General features: G+C 41.9%; 1 protein-coding gene across 5 annotated transcripts in view; it reads right to left on the bottom strand.

Annotated features, from left to right (window-relative positions):
* Positions 1-20,589, bottom strand: part of PPP4R3B (protein phosphatase 4 regulatory subunit 3B) — a 25,354-nt gene extending 4,765 nt beyond the window's left edge. For 2 of the 5 annotated variants that reach the window (XM_037405041.1, XM_037405039.1), the window contains exons 1-12: positions 20,126-20,588; positions 18,949-19,004; positions 12,575-12,673; positions 10,414-11,034; positions 6,879-6,956; positions 5,986-6,102; positions 4,707-4,823; positions 4,083-4,232; positions 3,005-3,107; positions 1,954-1,995; positions 1,179-1,337; positions 314-483 (exon numbers count right to left, since the gene is read on the bottom strand). In XM_037405041.1, the coding sequence (XP_037260938.1) occupies positions 314-483; positions 1,179-1,337; positions 1,954-1,995; positions 3,005-3,107; positions 4,083-4,232; positions 4,707-4,823; positions 5,986-6,102; positions 6,879-6,956; positions 10,414-11,034; positions 12,575-12,673; positions 18,949-19,004; positions 20,126-20,267 (1,854 nt within the window). In that variant the 5' untranslated portion in view covers positions 20,268-20,588. Of the gene's footprint in view, positions 1-313; positions 484-1,178; positions 1,338-1,953; positions 1,996-3,004; positions 3,108-4,082; positions 4,233-4,706; positions 4,824-5,985; positions 6,103-6,878; positions 6,957-10,413; positions 11,035-12,574; positions 12,674-18,948; positions 19,005-20,125 lie in introns of all 5 variants that reach the window. The other 3 variants (XM_037405042.1, XM_037405040.1, XM_037405043.1) reach the window with 2 other exon arrangements.
* Between the last annotated feature and the right edge of the window lie 1,360 nt (positions 20,590-21,949).

Below are 21,949 nucleotides of genomic sequence, written 5' to 3' on the forward strand. Positions count from 1 at the left end.
GTCACTTAATTCCTCCCTTCAAGGTTTGGCCGACGAACACCACAGTCAAGCACACAGCAGAACTTAACCCACAGGGTACTTTATGCAGACTTGCACATAAATGGGGCCGACACAGACTCTGTACCGGGACAATCAAGTAAAACCAGCGTGAGGCAGCTTACTGGCTCCGTTCTATTTGGGTATTTATCTATGGGATTTCCACTTTTTGATTTTAAGTATTAATACACTACTTCAAGGGAAAGATTGGCATTTTGTATTATTTCTACCTGAGATGTTGCACACGTGTAAGAGCTGAAGAAGCTGCTTAACTTACCACTCTGATGAATTCAAACAGCTCAATCACAGCAGAGTTGAGCAGATTGTATCTAGTTCCATTATCCAACAGAGCATTTATAACTGGTTCAAACAGGTTTCCCTTGGTGATATAACGGTTATAAAATTCATCTTTTAGACCAATTATTCTCCTCATAAAGCGAAGAGCGCCTGTATGAAGAAAGAAATTCAAGAATTTAATAACTACATGCCAGGGCTGCGACCTGCTTCTCTTGGAAAGAACGGAGCAAACCTGATGTTAGAGGAAGACACATCCCCAAACCAAGAGCATTAAAAACCACTTCCTCAAAGTTCAGAAGAAACATTTGCTGACAGGCAGCCTTTCTTCCGTTCCTTGACCTTCCTGGTATTTGAATGGGATCAGGGTCCATGAATTTCTTTTTGAAATACGGCAGCAATAAACTTTAGCACACGTGAAGTTAAACTGTTAGCTCCTTCCCGTTCTCTTCTGTGTTTACCTCCCAGAATCAGCCCCAATAGATACCAAGGTTCACAAAATGTCATTCGCTCTCCACCAGGAGCACTGTATTTATGATGTAATTAAGAAATGGCAGAATTTCCATTTAAATGAGATAAGACAGCTCATATGACCCTTGCTCTCATAAAGACTTGAAAGGATCACTGCGGGCTTCAAAACATACAACAATCCTCCTCCCACCATAAACTGCACTGGTCTACATCAACAGACATCTGCTGCCATTCTTCCAAAATTACCTAACAGCTAGTCAGTAATAAGTAGGAAATGAACATGAATTTTGGATTTAAGTATACACTTCTACTCATACACATCCCACGCAGTACCTACAAAGGGTTGAAGAAAGAAATCACAACAGCTCCATACTCACACAAGGCCAGAAATGTGTGTTTTGAATTCATCAAGACCAGTACTCTTCTTAGCAAATCTTTGTTCATAATGTAATTCTTGATGTGATACGTGTGGTGTTCCACACAAAAAGTAAGCAGCTCCAAAATTAAGGCAAGTAGTTGTGCCGTTTGATAATTATCTACAAGAAATATTAACGCCTTAAGTTATTAAGACAAAAAAAGTACTGTCATGCACCAAATCATCACCAAGCTCAGCTGCTACTGCAGTTCCTGACATGTTTTTAAGGGCACACTGGATTGCTTTAGGAAGCGGGACACTGAGTCAGAACAAACCACCACACACAAATTTGGCTTCCCCCCCCCTCCCCCCCCCAGTCACAAAAATCACCCTAAACTGGCAGTGGCACTTCTTCCAGGATCAGCAAGTTCCAGCTTACTGCAGTCCAGACTAATTAGCAACGTCTTCATAATGCTCAAAGAATAAGCCCACACAGATAAAAATCCCAACTGCAGAACTCGCCTACGTCTCTTTGCTCCATATTCTGCTAACAGTGATTTAAACTTTCAGTGGCAAGGCTGACTGGGGTGGGGGTGGGGAAAGTGAAACTCAGTACAAAAGCGGATGAAAATGTTTCTTCAGCTTCCTGTTGTCGAAAGGGAAGCAAAGCACCTACATCTCTTCCAATAAAAAGTATTTAAAAAAATAAAGAATGGACATATCTAACTTTTTTTTAAAAAATAAAACCACTATACACACCATACAAGTTTCAAAACTCAAGGTAAATCAAAACTTACCAGGACAAACTGTATTACTCTTAGTGGACCCAACTACTGCATCTGATAAACAAAAGAAAAACAAAAATCAGAAAAAGATTTTCAAAGCACTGTAAATATTTAAAAGATGGGGATAAACAATCAATTCTGCCAGCTGTTCACACTTTTCATCAAATCAGAAGTTTCTGTAAGCTACAGGGGAATAAACACACAGCAAAAAAGCAAGCGGAGATTTCTGTATTCAATTTACACTACAAAGTTTTAAATTCAGCTAGGTGAAAATATGTGACCTCATACTTAGGAATATTATTCCTACCTAGACGAAAGTGACTACTCTAAATTTTTCAAATAACATTACAAAATGAGTAGTACAGATATTCTGCATGTTTGGGTTTTTTTGTATAAAATGCATAAAACATTTATTCTTCTGACTTAACATGGGAAGATGGGTAAGACCAAAGAAATGTTTTTCCCAAATACATACTGGTCTGATTTGATCTCTTTGAAAGAGCACTCAGAAAAAAGTCTGACTCGAGAGACCGTGATGATGTTAGGTTTCTGTCTGTACAGTACTAGAGGCAAAAACTGCTGTTATTTGTGTGTGCCGGAGATTTCCAATTCTTTTGCTGTCACCAGGAAAAATTAAAAAGGAACAAGACGAAAGAGTTCCAAGTTGTATTTCTCTGAAGAGTTCTGTTTCAGCATTTCCGTACTACAGCCAAGTGAAAACGTCTTCAGAGTGAATCACCTGAGCACGCCGGATGCCTGGACTCATGTAACCACTGATGAACATCAAAGCATTTTGTAAACTTTTAGACTAGTATACAATTAACAACACACATCAAAGAGATACATATTTTACAAAGCACAGCATAAAGACGTGTTACCATTCAAAGCTGCAGAAAGGGCTAGCCAAACGTCTGCTCGCAGAACCGCTATCACGGGAGAAACAACAGTTTTCAGCAAGCGTCTTCCCAGCTTGCAGCACAGGCTTATCACTGTTACCAGGACTGTAAGTCCCTTGAGAACTTGGGGGGAGGAACAATAATAAAAAACCCCGACCCAGCATTACCTTTTTCACATTTATCTTCCGATGTATTAGCCAGTAGCGGTGCAGTAAGGACGTGCATACAATGGTTGTAGAAGAAATTGAGAAATTCACTTTTTTCTGTTTTCTAGAACAAACACAACCTTATTAAATACAAGCATTTGTATATAACCTTTTAAATAAAGAGCAGTAACGTAAGAAGCAGCCTACAACTCTGTCGACTCCTTCAGGTCTGCCTGTGTCTCTTTGGTTGGGCCTGTAACATTGTCTTCACTCAATGAAGACATGTGTCTTTATTTTGGGAAAAGACCTGCGAGGCATCAAACCAACCTAGCTAGCACCAAAAAAAATCCCTACTGCGGATGCAAATATATACTGCAAATACATCAGCGACTCAACGCGTGTCACAAAATTTGCTTAAACCCTTGTTAAACGCAGTAATTTTATCCATAACAACATGCAAACCTTTCTATGCTAAAGAAAAATTACGATCTGGTCCACTTCACTACATTATATATAAAGATAGGTGTATCAACATACGAGTAAGATTACAACGTGTTTTCCTACATGGAGTATGCATTAAATTACAAATACATTGTACTTTGGTTTGGATTCAAAATGTCAGCAGCTGAAAGGAAGGAGCGATCCAAGTTTTAAAGCGAACTGCTACAAATCTCCTATTCTAACTTTGCTGTCTAAACACACATGAGCAATTTGGGAATTCAAAATATAAATACATCCTCCACTAACTATGGCACCAGTTGGATGAAGCTGCATCCTTTTTGTGCCATTGGTATTAAACCACTGATTTGGTTTCAGGCAGACGCTACTGGACTCTTCTTTCCCCATTTCCCATCCAGCTCGCAGGAGCCGTGATCACAGTAGTGCTATTTCCCAGAAGCACAGGACCGCTTGGTTTGATAAATACTTGCACCACGTCACATACGCATATCTTTTATTATCAGAAGTTAATGGAAAATTTTAAGCTGATCAGGCCACATACAACACTCAAAAGAAAACACATCTTTAATCCTCAGACCACAATAACAGTAACAGAGAACATCAAGTTATTAATTTTGCTGAGACAGTAAAGTGTCTTTACCCCTTTGTATTTTCTTACATTAGCTGTGGCCAACATATTCTCTGGGTCTATCAGAGTACGCAAAAGGCCCATTAACTGAACGGCTCCCCCAAGTTCAGGATCAGTATCGCAGATCATCTGCTCAATGACCACATTGATGAGGAGGATATCCTGCAAAAAAAACAACCCAAACCAACAAACCACAAAATAACTAGACACGGTTTCAATAGTGGAATGACTTCCCTAGTTTCTGTATCAAGTTTCTTTTTTTTTTTTTTCTTAAGTGAAACAGAAAAATTGTGTTGTATTTAGACACTGGCATTCTGTCAAGCACAGCCCCTCCCCCCCCCCCCCCCCCCCCCCCCGAAATCACTGCTAGGCCGACCTACAATCTTACTGCTGTGAACACATGGAAAACCAACTTGCTCAGACACTTCTGTATCTTACATCTACTTTTCCCTACGTTTCCAGTATCTACATTTTTCGGCACATATTGTATCCCAAATTCTGGAGAGGTTTGTTGGGCACATATTGTATCCCAAATTTGGAGTGGTTTTTTTCTTCCCCCCCGCCCCCCCCCATTTGTTTTTTTTGTTTGCTCTAAAATTAGTCTATTCAGCAAATGCCCCAAACACTTTTACTTACATCATCACTCTGCTGGGCCTCTTGCATTACAAATTCTCGGACCATGGATGGACTAAATTCTACCAGATAAGAAAATATATCTGTAGCAGCAGATCTAACTTGCAGATCATCCATTCCCTAATTAAAAAACATAAATAAGCAATTTATTAGAATAAATCAAGTTTGGTATTTATGATCAAGTAAAGCTGCAAAGAATAGGGAATTAAAAGTTTTGAGAACATTTTATTACAAAAGTTTATATGAAAGACACAGTAATTCAGTTACAGAACAAAAATCAATCCCCAGCAAAACCTTTTCCCCACTATTTCCCTCCTTTAGAAAGAAGGTAAGGTTTTCTGTGAATCTGCTAGCCCTCATTTAGGCAGGAAACATATTGTGCTGCTTACTAGAATATCTAAGGTGCTGATATTCTGTACCCATTACCCACAGTTTATTGATTTCGCATAAAAGGACCAACTGTACAAATCAGTTTGTACAGAAGTTTCTGTACTTACTTACAGGCAACAAGAATTAATAATTTTACTTAAGGTATGTAATTTCCTGTGGTAACCGTACAGCTTCTAAGCCTAAAATATTAACGTAACAGGAAATACTGGGACTGGTCTAGCCCTGGAAAAGAATAATGAGATTAGGGTTTATCTAATCACCAAAAAGCTGTATGACTTTTATAGGACAGTCGGTGTCCTTTGCTAAGTTCAGAGACTGTTACTCTAGAATATCAAAACCCTTCAATTTATAGTTTCTGGCTAACATCAGCACTGATATATGATTGCAAAGGTCAGGCAGCAACAGCTGCTGGAACCAAAGGAGTGAAAAAAATTATGTTTTCACATAATGATTAAGCTGATTAAGATAATCTGCTTTATACCTCTGAAAAGACAGGATTACGTGATCTTTCGGATAGGAACAAGCTAACAGTTCAAGATTATCTAAAAATACTTTTTTGGCACTGTTCCAACAACAACAGGAAAAAAAAATCAAGCTGCCACATTAAAAATTGAAGGGTACTCTTCCTCAGCTACATTGACAAAAGGACTGCATTTATCACAGACCTCTCCCTCATGTAAAGTAAAAATAACATTAGCGATAAAGTCAGGCTACTTCCGAAAGATGTCCACAGTTTTCTGATCCTGAACGTTACAATGGATTTCAACTTCCAGCAGAACAAAGCTGTCCAATCAAACTTGCACAAAGATGCTTAGCAGATCCAGAAAAAAACTGGTTAAATGGCTGTGGGTTTAAAACATTTTATTAAAATCAGCATTATGTTTTCACTTACCATTACAATTTCAAGAGCTGGAAGAATTCCCAACTTTGCCAAAGTTTTGAAAAATGCATCTCTGTTTTGAGGTTGTAACGTCTGAGAAAATGCGCAGAATTCCTTGAAAAAGTTAACCTGTCATATAGGAAAAAACAACCTCAGGTGTACTGGATTCAGAAAACCCTGCAAGTAGGAAACTGTTACAATTTGTATCCATTTGTGTACTGGCTGGTATGCTCCTTCCTAGAAAGTGGTATCATTCTGGTTCTCTCTCCCCCAGTCTTCAACAACAACAAAGGAAAGCAAAAGGAAGTAAAACCAACAAAAAATTGCCACCAACTTAAGGGGTGAAATTTACTTCAGAAACAAGTCGCCTTGTAGCTATTTTACCGCACCTGGCATATGAGGGATTTACACTCCTGTCCGGTGTGCCTGTTGTTTGCTAGAACAAAGATGCTTCTCTTGCTGAAAGCAAGATTTTAACAAGGCATTTTAAGCTGCTACAAGGTTCAATAATGTTTGTGATATAACTATTAGGGACTGCTGGTAATCCTCACAGTCAAAGGACTTTATAATCATTCAAAAAGACCTTTTAAGTACAGTGAAAAAGGCAGTGTTCATACGACAAATGTAAGTGACGTGGTACGTTAATGAGTACTTGGGAGAAAGTATAACTTGAGGTCTAGGACGTCAGCTTAGTGCTTTCTCAACAATAAAATAATTATTTAGAACAAATAAATCAGAGCTTACCTTGCAAGAAATACCTTGCTAGTGAGTACATAAAAGCTACAGTCGAAATGATTCTAGGGTTACAAAAAAGTGACTGCAGAACCAGAACAGTTTTGGTATTTCTACCTAATCCAGACCTGCAGTTTAAAGCATTCAAAGAACCACCAAGACCACTGACTTACCAATTCACATCGCTTGTCATCATCTGTAGCTTCATCTGTTAATTGTGCAAAAACTTCAGACAAAAATTTCTCGTCTTCCTGTGTAACACATAAGAAGAACACACCTTACACAATGCTTCTTAAAAGTTAAATCATAGGTCTGTACTGGGTCCCACACTGTAGGAAGTCAACTTACTTTAAGCTTAACTACAAACAAAAAAATACGCATTAGTAGATTTGGTAAATAAGGGTGATTTGGTCCCGTGTCTGCGTCGCCGTGTCATCCCCGGCCCCCTTCCCCCTTTTTTTTTTTCTCCACACCTCCGTTATTTTATCACAAAAAAGGGAAATGCGAGTACGCATTCCAGAGGATCATTCCCAGGGCCCTGTTTCAGTGCTTATTCTGCGCGGTGGAAGCAGGTCCAGACCAGAACCACACGTTAAGCTGAGCACAGGTGATGGTTACTACAACTGCCTTCTGAACCACTGCTCTCTAAAGAACATGTCATCTCCTTTCCTTCTCTGCCATGCCACCCGCTGTGGTTTTCAGCTCTGCCCTACCCCACACACTCACGGTATGATTTGCTACACACCCCCACGCACCAACGTTACAGAAAACGACAGCCTTTGTTCCAGGCTCCCGCCCTGCAGGTAGCCTTCCAGGGCAGCAACCGATGCACTTGTACACTACAATCTACCAAGCAAAATACAATTTTTACCATGCTGTACTCCAGTTTAACACCTCCTGCGTATTGATTACCCTTTTCTGGATCTGCAGCACTGCAAACATTTCCTCAGCCCACCTATGCTAAGGTGACTAGATTTACACATTGCCAGGTCGCTGCAGCCATGTCCCCGTTAACCTTACCCTCAATGAAACAACCTCTCCCACTTGTAGAGGTTTGGATTTTCCAATCTGGGAAACTTTTGAGTATTACTTGCTTTTCTTATTCAGATCCTCTACTACCAAGACATTTATTTTTAAGTATACATAGGAAAACATTTCACTTCTTGTTAAGCATTTCAGTTAGACCACTGCCTAATACTCAAGAGGTACAAGAAAACCAGGGTGAACTCCATCACCTGTCAACTGGGCACTTTCTGCGCTCTCTGAACGCTGATTTCTCTGTGCTCCTCCATGTGGAACACAGTGTTGCCATTCTCTCAAATCAAATGTCTCTGTTACTTTTTAAATACAATATAAATCTTAAAGCAAATAGTAACATTATGTTACAGCATTACAAAACTATGCATCACTGCACTGATTCAACTCTATAAACTTTACTTACGCATTGAATAAACATGAATGGAATAGCAGCATTCCAATAAATATATATATATATAAACATTACATTGCATAACATAGAGGGTATTTTCTGTTTTTGTGTGCTGTTACTAAAATCCGTACGCTTTATTAGACTAACATAATACAGAACTTTTACAATTACAGGAAAGCCTCACAGATTTTTTTTTCCTGAGTATTTTAAGATGTGGAGAATGAAGTGCTTTACAAACAAATGATACCTGGAATCAACATCAGAGCAAGAGCGCAACATACACAGACTTAGTAGTTTATTCTAAGCTTTGCTGGCTTTAACAGCTTAATTAAGCCAGTTTAAAAAAAAAAAAATGACCATACCACAATTAACCACAGATAGGCTAGAAAATCTCCACTACAGAACACCTGGCAACAGAAAGATCTCTTGCTTGTATAAGGCTGCCACACAGTGCAGGCCTGACGCCCTAAAGCGAGGCTGGACCTGGGTTTGTTTTCTGTGCTCACTCGGTTTCCCACATGCTGCCCTTCATGGACAGCAGCACCGGGATCTACTGCTTCGCAGCACGTAGCAAGGAGCTTTACTGCTGCAGCAAACACAATCTCTTACTCCTATAAACTGCATTCTCCTAGGGAGCTTTGCCAGTGTATTTAGGGTAACAAGACTCCTAACGTGTACACCAAACCCAAAGGAGCTTTAGAGTTCTTGTGCCACAACAAAAAGCCGATTTACACCAGGGGACTGTGAAAACAGTCCTGAAGCTGGGGTCTGTACCACCATGTAATTTTCCTCAAGCGTAACTATCAAAAACACCTCTTCTGTGTGTGCTTTCTTCTTAGCTTGTATTCTCAAGGCAGCTTAAACGATGCAAGTATCAACATTAAGCCACCATGCATGCCTCGATTTGTCTTTAAAACAGACAGGCAAACCTACGTGCCAGATACTCTCTCTACTGTGGCAAAGACAGCAGTGAGAGAGCAGCAAAGAACCATCAGAGGACTTCAGAACTTTCTTCAGAGAGTACTAGAACCAACAGGGAATCATAGCTTTCTGTTACGGCACAATTAAATATTCAGTACGGTAAAGCCTAAATGAAAAATAATGAACTTTAAAGAGTTAAAAATCTCTTAAATGGAAAACAGGACCGTGGCCTCAGATGATAATACGGAAATTATTTTTAGTTTTAGAAAAGTAACGTATGCAAAAGAATGAAAAGGAAAATCTTTAACACAACGTCATTAATTTTACAAGTGGGATTTACTTCTGAGTTTCTTTCTGCTATTCAACCACAAAGAAGAAACCAGAAAGAAGCCTGAAAGCTTATTCATGCAATTCTCTGCAATTCTGTAGTTTTGATTTTTTTTCCCCAGTCACCTACTGCATTCTTTAGAAATATTCCTTATGGTAATGTTATTTCTCCAGTGCCCTGATCTTTCCACAATTTTAACTACCTTCCCCCTTGATACATTTTCCTATTTCACCCTATTTTACAGAGACTATCCACGCCCAAAACCGACAGGTTTATCATGTTCTATTCTACACAAATGAACCATTTTGCTAAGGATACAGATCAGAAACAGAATAAAGCCACTCTGGTACCCATCAGTTTGCACAACAAAATTGAATTGAAAATACCCAAAACGCCACGAAGTTCACATGCAGCTCTTCACCAAGGCGCCATACACGGTCCAGCTTGGTTGTCACACAACTACTTTTAAGCCTGCTTCTGGCTACGAAGTATGCAGTAATTTTTTTGATATAACGACATATTGGTTATTTATTAATTATTACTTCTGGATGTCAGTATGAAGAAAAAAAGCCCAACAAACTACTTTATACTGCAACATAAACATTTGGAATTAGTACCATAAAGTAACAGTAGTATAACAGGAATGGTTCTGAACATGCTCTTTTGAATCAGATTCAGAATTTGTTATACGGACAGCACACATGTGCTTGAGATAGAATACAAGAAGTTGCTTGTTCCCTAAATACCTAGACAAAACCAGCTCAAAATGTGTATGTTACTTGTGAATAAAGGAGAAGAACCTTTAACTGTTTACAAGCCATTAAAAAATATTAATATACTCACCTGAAATCTACGATTTTTAAAATACAAAATAAAAGGTATCAGAAATAAGGGGAAGCATTCAAAACACTACGCAAATGAAAGCGTGTATGATTAACTTACACAATGTTAAAAGAGCTGTAATCAATTTTGTAACTACAGCTAGAGGTTTCTATACATAATCCATCTATACCATACTAAACCCACTTACCTGCAACATACTGACAATCTCAACTTTGTTGAAGAAAATAAAGGAAGTGAGGGTAGAAAGAAAATTCTCTTCAAAAACAGATGGTGTCGGTAAGATGATGTCCTGAATATATTGTACCCTGTAAGTCTGGTGGATTTTTTGCCTGAGTTCAGAGTCTGTTATAGGAATAACCTCCTTAAATTTTGCTGTTTTGGTCAAGAACTCCCTGTGCCGTTTTGGCTGAGCCAAGGAAGGATCATACTCAAGGCATCCAACAACATCCATAATACACTCATCGGAAAACATCACCTCAAACAGAGTTGCTTTGTTGAGGAACAAAATTCCTCTAATGATTTCATACAGATGATGTAAGCCTTCGGTGTTCTCCAGATTCTCGCAGACCTGGAAAAGCTGTAGTAGTTTTTTAATATAGCCTTCATTCTCCAAGGCCAGCGCTAGCTTTTCTCTACGGATGGGTGAGGAGAGAACAGAGGTAACTAGGTCAGCAATCTCTTCAAGTTTGTTGAGTTCACAAGTAGGAAGGTCAATCAAAGGACTAGTTTCAGGCATTTCTTCTATGTGTTCCTCTTCTGACTCAATAAGGTCCTGCGTGACTTCCACTGAAGGATCTTTACCTTGAACCTAAGAAGAAAGCACACATAATTACTGTCTCATCCCAAAACATACATAAAAATAATCAAGTCAGTAACAAGAATAACAGGCACGTAAGCCCTCCTATACCTTCTTCAGTTGCCTAGAAAATGTCTGCCTGTGCAGAAGTGTGAGTTTGCTGCCTCTAAATTCTACATTTAAAATTCCCTACCGTTATCCTCAATAGTACCCTAGCAATACCTGTGCAGATAAGAAATCTGAAGCACCTTGGAGACGAGCACAAAATAAGAGAAGGATGTACCAAAACCTTTCGGTGTCTCAAACAGAAGGACTTGAAGCCTTAAACTCATAGGAAGAGCCCACAGCTATACCAACATTAAGTGAAACAACAAAAAGACCAAGAACAGAGGCAGGAAAAGGTCCCAAGTACTGAAATCGAACAAGAGAAGGAAGCTATTGTGTCCCACTATGCTTTCCTTCCGCCTCATCTGTCCCTTTAGCTCCTTTTCCCAGTCTTCCACATATCCTATACTTCTCATTGCCCCCACTGATCCAGAATTTGTAACCTCCTGTTGTTAACTCCTGCAAGGAGGACTGCATGTTATGCAGGAGTCTCAAAGGACAAAGCAGGAAGAATTCTGGAGTCTGATGGCAGTGCCTAAGGTGTACATCGCCTGAGCCCAGGGAGACCTCCCCTCACACCGGCCATCAGCTCAGCCCCAATTTCAAACCAATTTAAAACCTGGACTATTTATTAGGCACATACACTTGCGGTTACTAGGATCCATTACTTTCAGAACTGGCTGAGAAGACATTATACCCCAAAACATGCTAAGATTAACAATGCATCTAAATCGCCTAGTTTTTTCAAAGGAAACTGCTAGGAAATCTGAATTCTATGCTTCTTAACAGCTTTACATTGCATCATTTCAATATCTGAGAAGGTTATGACAAATTCCAACATGAAAGCCCAGGTTTCCTCTTTTAAGTACACACAGGCACAACGCCATTGACTTCTTACTTCCAGAGTTGAAAACATAAAACCTACGCTGTTTCATAATAAAACAATGACGACTGAAATACCTGTAACACGCAGATGGCCTATAAGACTTGGGTCTTGATGAAAAAAAGTATCACTGACATTGCTGTGCTCATACAGCAATGCCACCCGTGTCTCTCACGGTGAAGTATCTAGCCTCCTATGCGTTACAACACATTTTCAGTTCCACTGCACTCCAACAAGTCACCTTCCTAAGGCTGCCGGGCAGAAGAACAATGAAAATGCAGTACTCTCGATTTTCCCTTTCTAATAAAAACAACCAACCCCTAACATGCCTAGCACCTGAGTTTCACCATTACATTGATTTTTCAGAAGAGTGAAATTCAATTATGAATGCAACAACTACTGTTCTAAATAGCAGCAACTTAAGATCTTCAACAGAACAGCCACAGAAAATAATGACGAGTATGTGCTTCTCTTACAAGTAGGTTTAAAAATTACAGCCAATACATAAAGTCACAGAAGTCACAAAAACATCTGGAAGAAACAGAATATTAAAGTTAACTGTACCTGACAGATTTTTTCCCAGATTTCATCACAGCCAGCTTTTTCTTGAAAACTCAGTGCTAAATCATAATTTTCTGCTTCTGACCAAACAATCAGGGTGTCCTGTTTAAACGAAAAACAAAAAGAAATAACTGTTTCTGAAAGAGGTCTATGCTGCATATTAATCTGCATTCCACCAAATCATATGTCTACAGAAGAAATAATTTTAATTTAGAAGTTACACTTGTCAAAAAAAGAACATAAGACACTAAAATATTAAATCACCTGTTCTGCCATAAGGGACATCGCCCTTCTTTCTTTGCTATTTTATGACCACTACCTCATATATTATGTATTTAAATATGCCTTTTTTCATATCCAGAGCACTTATAATGGTATTTTTCTGCAACACACTTCTAAGCCAACAGCCTTGAAAAGGGAAAGCACACGTTGTAGGAGATTAAGAAAACCTGCAGTATAACAATTTAAGTCTTTTGAGATTTAATAAAGTAGAAACAAAACCCCAGTATTACAGTGTTTCCTCCTCAGAAAGGGTTTAATACAGCTTTCACAACTTGAGAAATAATGCCTAACTAATGTGAAAATACTCTTTTCTAAATTAAAAGACATACAGCCTGAGTAATATAAAAATTCTTTAAGTTCTTACTAAAGTTAAAAGCATCTTGCCAACAGGTATTTTTGTTTGAGCAAGCTTCTTTTTCTCTGTCACTACTGCCTCCATCAATTCAATTTCACTTTCACAGTATATCTGGAAGATTCAGCTAGAATTTCTGAATAGAAGATTTTTTTATGACATATTAGGACACCTGCTGCTGTACTGTAAGGAATGTAAGCCTGTGCTTTAACATTCAAACACATAGTTCAGCATCCTACAGTAAACTCATCTTCATGTTAAAATGTTCAAACTGAATGGCTCTCTGCTAATTTTGCAGTACATGTCACAAGCTCCAACAAAATAGTTCAACGTTCTGCCAAGTTTGTTGACTTCCTGAACTGTTACCACATCTTTTTTTTTTTTTTTTTTTTTTTTTACAAAAAAAGAAAAAAAAATCCAGCAAGCCCTTGCTTAATAGTCAGTAAGGTAATTTACTTCCCACATTTACAAAGGTCAATAGTCACCACACAGCTTATCAAGGCTATGAAGTCTTTACCTTATGCATCACTTTTACAGTAAACAAAATATTCAAAGTGATATCTCCAAGCTTAGCAACCAAACTCAAACAAATATATGACTGGCTTAAAGATACCCAGTATACCTCAGGAAACTCCAGGGGCAATAAGCAACAGATGCAGCTGTCATTTCCCCCTCGCATCTTTACCCTCAAGATACTTCTTGGTTCCCTTTGTGCACCAAAAGACACGAAACAATGAAACTGATCAATTAAAGCGTTCACTCTGCTAAAAGGCCAACCCATGACATGGTATTGTACAACCATCCCCGTCCCTCACGTACCCACCAAAGACAGGACAAAACTATAACTAATACCCAAGTGATCACTGCTACTCATGAACCTACTGTCAGACAGCACTCTGTATATGTTTTTGATAAACAGGTTAGTTTAGGTGGTTTAAACAGATGTTTGCTAGCACAGCTACCCAGGCTTAAAGAGGGCAGGGACTGCTTGTAAGTATTTCCGCTGGCAGATGTGAGGGGACTAACATTTGGGACAGGACTGCTGACAAGCAGCTGGCACGGGACAGTAGGTAAACTCACCAGCATAGCTATCTGAAAAACACACCTCTGTCTCAATAAACAACTAACCAGCTGCTACAGTTACCACTCTGGAACATGAATGAAAATCAGCATCACTGATATGGCAGTAATTCTTCAGTTTATTTCTACGGTAATCTTAATCTCTTAATATCCATGTGTAATTGCATGTTTTGGGGGTTTTGTGCTCGCCTTTTTTTTTTTTCTTTCTTTTAAAGTTTACTATAACATCTTGCTCTTACAGCAACATTGTTGACAAATGCCCACCAACTGATAAACTTCCCTCTTTCAAAACATAATCACAGGTCACACACACCAAAACCAGCAGCACTCCCACAAACTCCTTTTTTTTTTTTTTTTCTTCTTTCTTGTTTCTACATAGTCCTTTAAAGTTCTGGAAAGAACTGAGCTCACTGCACTATGGTCTTAACGCTGTTCATGAGAGTTGTTTATTTATACTACTGTATCCTATATTACACTTGCACCTTTATTCCAGTCACAAATATTAATAGGTAGTATTGCTGCTTTTGGGCTCTGATTCACGTGCGCAAATGGGACAGCTTCATATAGCTGACACGGTTTTTGCTTACAGCTGTCCACCCTCATCTCTGGCTCCTGGACAGCTGAATCTCCATGTTTACAGGGTGCCATTTCAGTGAGCAGTTAACTGGGCTTCAAGGAAAAAGCAGTAACTGTCAGCTGTGGGCACTGAAAAGTCTGATCAGCTCCCTGATCTGGTTCTCTTTCAGACATTAATCAAAAAATAAGAATTCTTAAGTACAATTCTATGGCTGTTAGAGAACTCTGAAATGCTTATCGTGAAACATTCTGTGGAATTACTGATGCCCTGACACTCAAAATCGATACACTTCCAGGTAAGCTGAGACTCAGAGGGGGGCCACATACATGAACAAAGAGGGACACACACACGAAGAAATCCTATTCGTAGCCCAAAACGATTCAAGTAAGAGAAATAGTGCAGTAACTAAAATGACTGCATACATCTATAGATACTGCACTCAAAAATTTTGTGAGAATTCTCGAATTACTGAATGGTACTCATTACAATCTGTACTGCCCACACAAGGCAGAAGTTATGTGAGTTTCTCCAAAAATATTTCTGAAAGACTGATAATTTCCTAAGAAAATATTTGTCCAATACCAGTATAAAACCTACTTGTCTGGCGAACACTTCCTGCATGACCTAGGCCGGCCCACAAAGCCCACAGACGGACATCTTCCAGGCCTAGCTGCTGCGAGAAACTACCACTCCCACCCGCTCAGATTAGCACTCGCGGTGCTGCTCCATCAATGAGTAACAGCAATGTTCCTGAATTTACTCAAACACAACATACAGACAAACAAAAGAAGAGATATTCAGAACAACAATTTAAACTAAGACTAGTGCAAACCTCTCTTCTGCGTTGGTACTGGTTTGCACAATGTCTGCCTCGCCACCTCTCCTTGTTCCTGCACTAGCCCTCAACCTCACCACACCAGCACGGGTGTGCTGTACAGTGAACCAGACAGGGGAACGTGTGCTGATAAAAATTAACCCAGCAGAAGAGGTATTTCAACGGAATCAGTTTCTTCACCTAAACTGTCATGCAGTAACATGAATACTCGTGCTGGCATGAAAGAGGAGTGAAGAAGCCCCCCTGGCAACTGCTCAGGCTGGTTTTAACAGCACCCCTGCAAATGTGTTAAATCCTGGCCTCAAGGAACTCCCACTTTGCCTCAAGCAAATTTTTCTGTTCTCAGGAGAGTGACGGCAACTCTGCAAAAGACAGTATTTGCACACGTTCTTCCTCTCAAGTCTGAAAACAGACAGCGCGGACCTAAAGGACAGTGAACATCAGAAGGCAGTGTTCGCACTAAGGATTTCTGTAGCAGTTTAAAGTCTTACAGCCGTGGAACTGAGAATTACTGCCTGCATAACTGCGCTGGAGGAACAAAGCACAGGATGGACCCACCTGATTTCTCACTGAAGACACGCTCTTCTGCCAGTTTTGCCAGGGAACAGTAACCTCAAGCAGAGGGTGGAACAACAAATGGGTGTGGTAACAACTTTTTAAATTGCTCCTGCTACAGCTTCCAGAACACATCTGACCCTGCCCTTTGGCCAACACAGAGTGTCCAGTGGAGTTATGTAACTCTCAAAGCCTGTGCCCCAAAATATAGGGGGATCTAAAGCTCTCCAGGCTCTCACGTTCTTTCCATACATGTAATAGAGATTCTTCTATGTTGTATGCCGAGCTGCCCAACACCTATTGTCCAACCCGAGTCCTATTTCCCTTGAGAAAGAGGTCACGATTACAGCACACCTAACACCTTGACAGAATTGGATTCTGCACCAAAGCTAGTGACCACAAACATGATTTGAGAAGGCAGGTAACAGGCCTGCCCTGTTTACAGTTAGTTAATAGTTACAGTACTACTTAGCACAAGCAGTGTAATACTGGGAATCAAAGGATGATGCACAGCAACTAAAAACCAACTGGTCTTTCTTTTTTCACAGGATGTTGTGCAAATCACAATTTAATTGAAAACTACCCTATAAACCCATTCAAATAATTTATAAGATGACAGATGCACAGGCAGGGCACGTTTCCCTTCCATCAAGCCACATCATCTTGTGGCTTTCCCCAAAACCAAGATGATCAGCACCTTAAAGAAAATCCACAACTGAACTCTGGCCAGTGGAAGACAGAGCTCTCCTCCACGCTGCCATTCACCTGCAATCATCTGCCCTGGGCAGATCAGTACAGCCTCAAGTCTTGAGGCTACCCTGTAATAGGCTTCCACATTCAAGTAGCAGGGCGCTGGGGGAATGACTGCCTCTCTTCATCTCTGGTTAACCAAGACATTCTGCCTCAATCTTACCACCATTTTTAAAAAGGATCTGTTCCCAAGACGCCCAGGTGTGACTACTACATTCTTTTAGTGATGAGACTGAAATCTCACAAACTAAGAAAAGCATGGGGATGTTACATTAAGGTCTGCTTTCTGCTACTCCACGCGGAAGCACGTAAAACTTGAGGACAAAGCTCCGTCAACCAAAAGCTGTCTAATTTCACAGGTTAGCTAAACCTAGAACCTGTCTCTGGAAATCATCAACTGTGATTCCTCTTCCAAAAAAAAAATCCCAAACCAAACTTCTTCAAAAGAGTGAACAGTGAAGCAAACACTTTCAGCCATGAGGTCACAAAAGCATTAGGGTCAGTAATAAAAGCCAATCAAAATAAACCTCAGCCCGATTTCTTCAAAACTACAACCTATAAAGACTTCCACAAGAAAACCAACCACAGAAGCTACTTAAGTTACTTGAAACTTTGCTACCAATTAAGTAAAGAAGGCTTTCAAATAATCAGTTGTATGAAGTTTCGAAAAACAGCCTGCAAAAGAAAGCACTTTAAAATTTTACAGCAACATAATCTGCATTCTTATTTCATTATGTATTAGTTTCCTCTGCTAAACAGGAAGGAATTCAAGGCTCTTGTCTTTGAACTCTGCAGAGCTCCATGAACACCATCCTCCTTCCTCAGCATGGCCCGCCCCAGGAGAGCCTGTGACTGTCATCCACCTGACTAAAAGAACTAATACCTCGTAAGTGAAAAGTGGAAACCACAGGAAACAGAGCTTTCTGAAAGGCTAGGTTCCAGACTCTGACTCGCTCCTAACTTAAAAGTGAGCCAACCTGTGCTTGAGAGCTAACAAAACCTCTTTCCTCAAATTCTCGTAACGTAACATGTCACTAAAACAAACAAAATCCTTAAAGATTTGTCTCTTCATGACTTAGGAAGAACACAGTTACTGTTTTCTAGGGCTGAAACACTTCTGGATACCATAATGATGAAAAGTACTGAACAAAAGGAACAGAGAGTCTACTGAAGAACAAAGAAACAGACAGAAAAAAACTCCAGTAATAACCATGAGAACAATGCAGTTAGAGACACCACAAATTAACGCAAAAGGAAAAAGCAATAAAAGCAGAAGAGACTTAGCAAGCTAATTTTTTTAGTGGATTAAACAAAAACGACCTATTAACATCGCTCCCAACTGTTTTACTTCTTTGTTTTGCAGAAGGCTTACCCCTAGGAAACGCAACCGTGCAAGTAAGTCTCACCATGGCCAGCCACTTTGCTTAGGATAGCCGAAGTTTCCAAAGCTTAAAACAAAAACTAAACAGCAACAATGAAAGAAGTCCCACAAAGACAAATTCCATCGTGTTATTTCCAGAAAAAGAACTTAAGAAGTAAATAAGCTGTAGCAGAACTGGCCAAAGTTTTGCCTTCTTAATTGGGCAATTATTTCATACTGCCTGGGATAGGAGACAAGAGTTACACGTGTATTTTTCTAACTATATTTCCTGTAATAAGTTCAACATTTATCCAAATTGCATACATTCTCTTCAAAGCCTGAAGTCCAAAAGCGTTTTTTTTGGAGGTCCATACTTTTAATTTCTAGAACGTGAAGTATTACAGCACCCACACGCTTCTAAGCAAGTTTTTCACCTTTATGGAAAACACCATTGACAACTCCATGCCATGCTGTCTTCCCTTTTTTTTTTTTTTCTTTTTTCTGGAAAATGCAATTACTTTTGAGTGTAAAACAATTCTTCAGCATCAGCAATCAGAAAAAAATAAAGCTTAGCAATAATACTTGCCTGCTGTTTTTGATATGCAGTATTTGGATTTATCTTCGATTCTAACAGTAACGAACCTGGAAAAGTTATGAAGACATATTTACTGAATTTACAGAATCAACATCACGCATCTTATAACCGCCCACGTGCCAGCCAACATGTGCTCAATCTAATCTGTATCTTACAGAAAATCCAGAAGAACTACCTTCTTCAAACCTAATTCCCTAAAATAAACCAGGTAAGAGAACTGAACAGAAATATCCATATTAAGATGTACTTTTCTCTTCCAATTTAGACCAAAATTCTCTGTAGCCATGTTTTTTCTCCTGAAACCTGGTGGACAACTAGCTTGTTTCAAGGCCGCTTAGCAAACCTACACACATTTGCACCAGGTAACACGCTGCCCAACATAAAAATGTTTTTGCCCATAGAAGCCACGTGGGCCATTTGCTTTTATTTCCTTCAACTGTCCTTCAGAAGTGAATCATCTAGATACTATAAACCTTTACCTTGTGTATGCAAGTAGTGTATGTATCCTGGCAACAGCTTCAGAGTAATTTATACCAGTCTTAGGTGGTTTATTTAGCACATTAGCACCTGTCGGCTGACAAAGTGGCATGTACCCTCCTCCCCCCTCCAAAACAGACCCTTAAGGTGACTTTAAAGCGCAATACAACACGCGGAACACCAGGCAACTCAAACACAATCGGTGAATTTCTAAGGGTAAAAAACCAAAACCCACCAACTTTTTACAGTAGCAAGAAGGGGAGGAAAAGAGCACTTCAAAAGCTAGCAAAATCATTCTGAAAGCGAACAAAATGTCGCCTCATGTAATAACAACTTTTAACTCCTTTCAGTCAAAAGCGACGGAGCCGTGCAGGGGATCTGGCAGCGAAAGGCTAGGGCCGCGGCCCTAAGCACCGCTGCGGCTCACCGGGGGAAGGGAACTTCGAGCGGAGCCGCAAGCTACAGGGAAGAAAGGGGGGCACAAAAATAACGATCGCTGTCCTCCGGCGCCTTCCCTGCCGACCGGGGAAGGGGAGGAAGGCGCCAGCAGCCGGGCCCGGCGGCGGCGGGTGTCAGCGCGAGCGGGCGCGGCGGGGAGGCCCGCGGGGCCGGGCAGCGAGGGGGGCAGCGAGAGGGGCAGGCCCGGGCCCGGGCGGCCTAGGCCTCCGCGCAGCCCCGGCCACGCTCTCACCGTCCGACTCGGCGCGCACCAGCAGCGACATCCCCTTCAGCCGCTCCACGTAGGTGGAGGAGACGTGCCCGGTGCCCCTGTCGTCCCATTGCCGATCTTCGTTGAGGGTGTAGACCTTCACCCGCCGACGGGTGTCCGACATGGTGCAGCCCCGGCCTCGGGCCTCCGCGCCGGCCCCGGGCGCAGGCCCGGGCCCGCTCCGCCTCCGGGGGGCGATGGAGCGAGGGCGGGGGGGGGGGAGGAGGGGGGAAGCAGGGCGGCCGGGCCGCTCAGGGGCACCGCGGGGCCTTTAACGCGCCGCTTTTCATGGCTCCCTGAGGGCGAGAGAGCGACGCCGCGCCCCGGCTCGGGCCCTCGCTGGCGCCGCTCCGCCGCCTCAGCAGCTACCGCCGCGCCGCCGCCATCTTGTAACCCGACTCTCGCCGCCTTTCTCTTCCTCCCAGCCCGGCCACGGGCTCCCCTCGCAGGGGCTACGGAGGCCGGCAGCTGCCGCCGCGCCGCCGACGGGACGGCGGCGGGCGGGGCGGGACGGGGCGGGGCGGGCCCACCGCCCCTCGCTCCCCCGGCCACTCACACGGGGCTGCCAGCGCTTCCCGGCTCTGCCCAGCCGTGCCTACCGCCGCCCTGCACATTGTCGAGCAATTTCACCCGTGAAAAAAAATTTAAAAAGCTTGAAAAATATTATTTCATTGTTAGAGCCTGGGAGCTGGCAGCAGCACAGACACAGCCTCCCCGGCGGCAGGCAAGGGGCCGGCGCCATGACACAAAGCGAGGGCACAGCGCGCAGCCAGGCCCGGGGAGGGGGCAGCTGTAACAGCTCCGCTTGCAGCGCACGCAGGGCGAGGGGCTGCAGGAAAAAGGTGTCCTTTGCGAGCACCGAACGGCAGCAAGGTTATTCCGCAGCATCTCCCGGAGCTGCTGTGCCCCTTGGCCGCCGCAGGGCCCACAGTCATGCCTGCACCATAACGTCTGTTCTGGTGCCAGTTCCCGTGCTTGGTAGAGCTGTATGGGGGGGTTGGGGCTACAGCTGAAGCTGCCCAGTGAAGCTTCGCAATTCAAGAAACACCTTCAATTAGTTCTTACAAACACAGTACAATTTAAGGCAGACCACTTTCCAGGCACTGTGGAGCACACAAACGCTGGTTTTCCAGCCTAAAAGCCTTCCTCTGTACTAACAAAAAAAGTTACATGTTAGCATTCAGATAGGAACAGGGGAAGAGGAGACAAAAGTGGGCAAGAGGCCAAGCTGTGTGGAACAGCGGGACCCACTGGGAGAAGGGGAAGCCTGGATGTGCCTCAGGACAAAAGCCCTCTGGCTCTGAGGGGGCAGCGAGAGGGGCAGGGAAGTGCCCCCCAGGCCAGGGCATGTCTCACCCCCAGACAAGGCAAGGCCTTTCCAGCCCTTGTCTGAAGGAGTAAGCAGTCACACCAGTATAGCTCTTTCTTATGAGACTGGTGTTTCGCTGGTGTAAGCTCAATCTTGGTCTAGATGAAGGGAAAGAAAAAGTTTACCACACAATGCACCACCTTAAGTAACTATGTGCAACTTTCCCATACATTAGAAAAACATTCTCCAGGCAGATTTGGAAGTGTTACATGGATGTTAATGTTAAGCTTCAGCTCTCGCTCTGACATTCATTCTGACAGGCCTTTGCAAGACGTACTGCCATGCAGCACACCGAGTGTGACCGCCCCTGAGCATTGCTGGGTACAGTTTTCAACCAGCTGCACTGGTGTAGCTGAACTGCTGAAGTGTCTTTTACATTCCTCAAGAGGCAGGGAGCAGTCAGCCCACATCTGCAAAACAATCCACCTCTAAGAAAC

Source organism: Falco rusticolus, chromosome 12 (assembly GCF_015220075.1).
Source record: "Falco rusticolus isolate bFalRus1 chromosome 12, bFalRus1.pri, whole genome shotgun sequence".
NCBI lineage: Eukaryota > Metazoa > Chordata > Aves > Falconiformes > Falconidae > Falco > Falco rusticolus.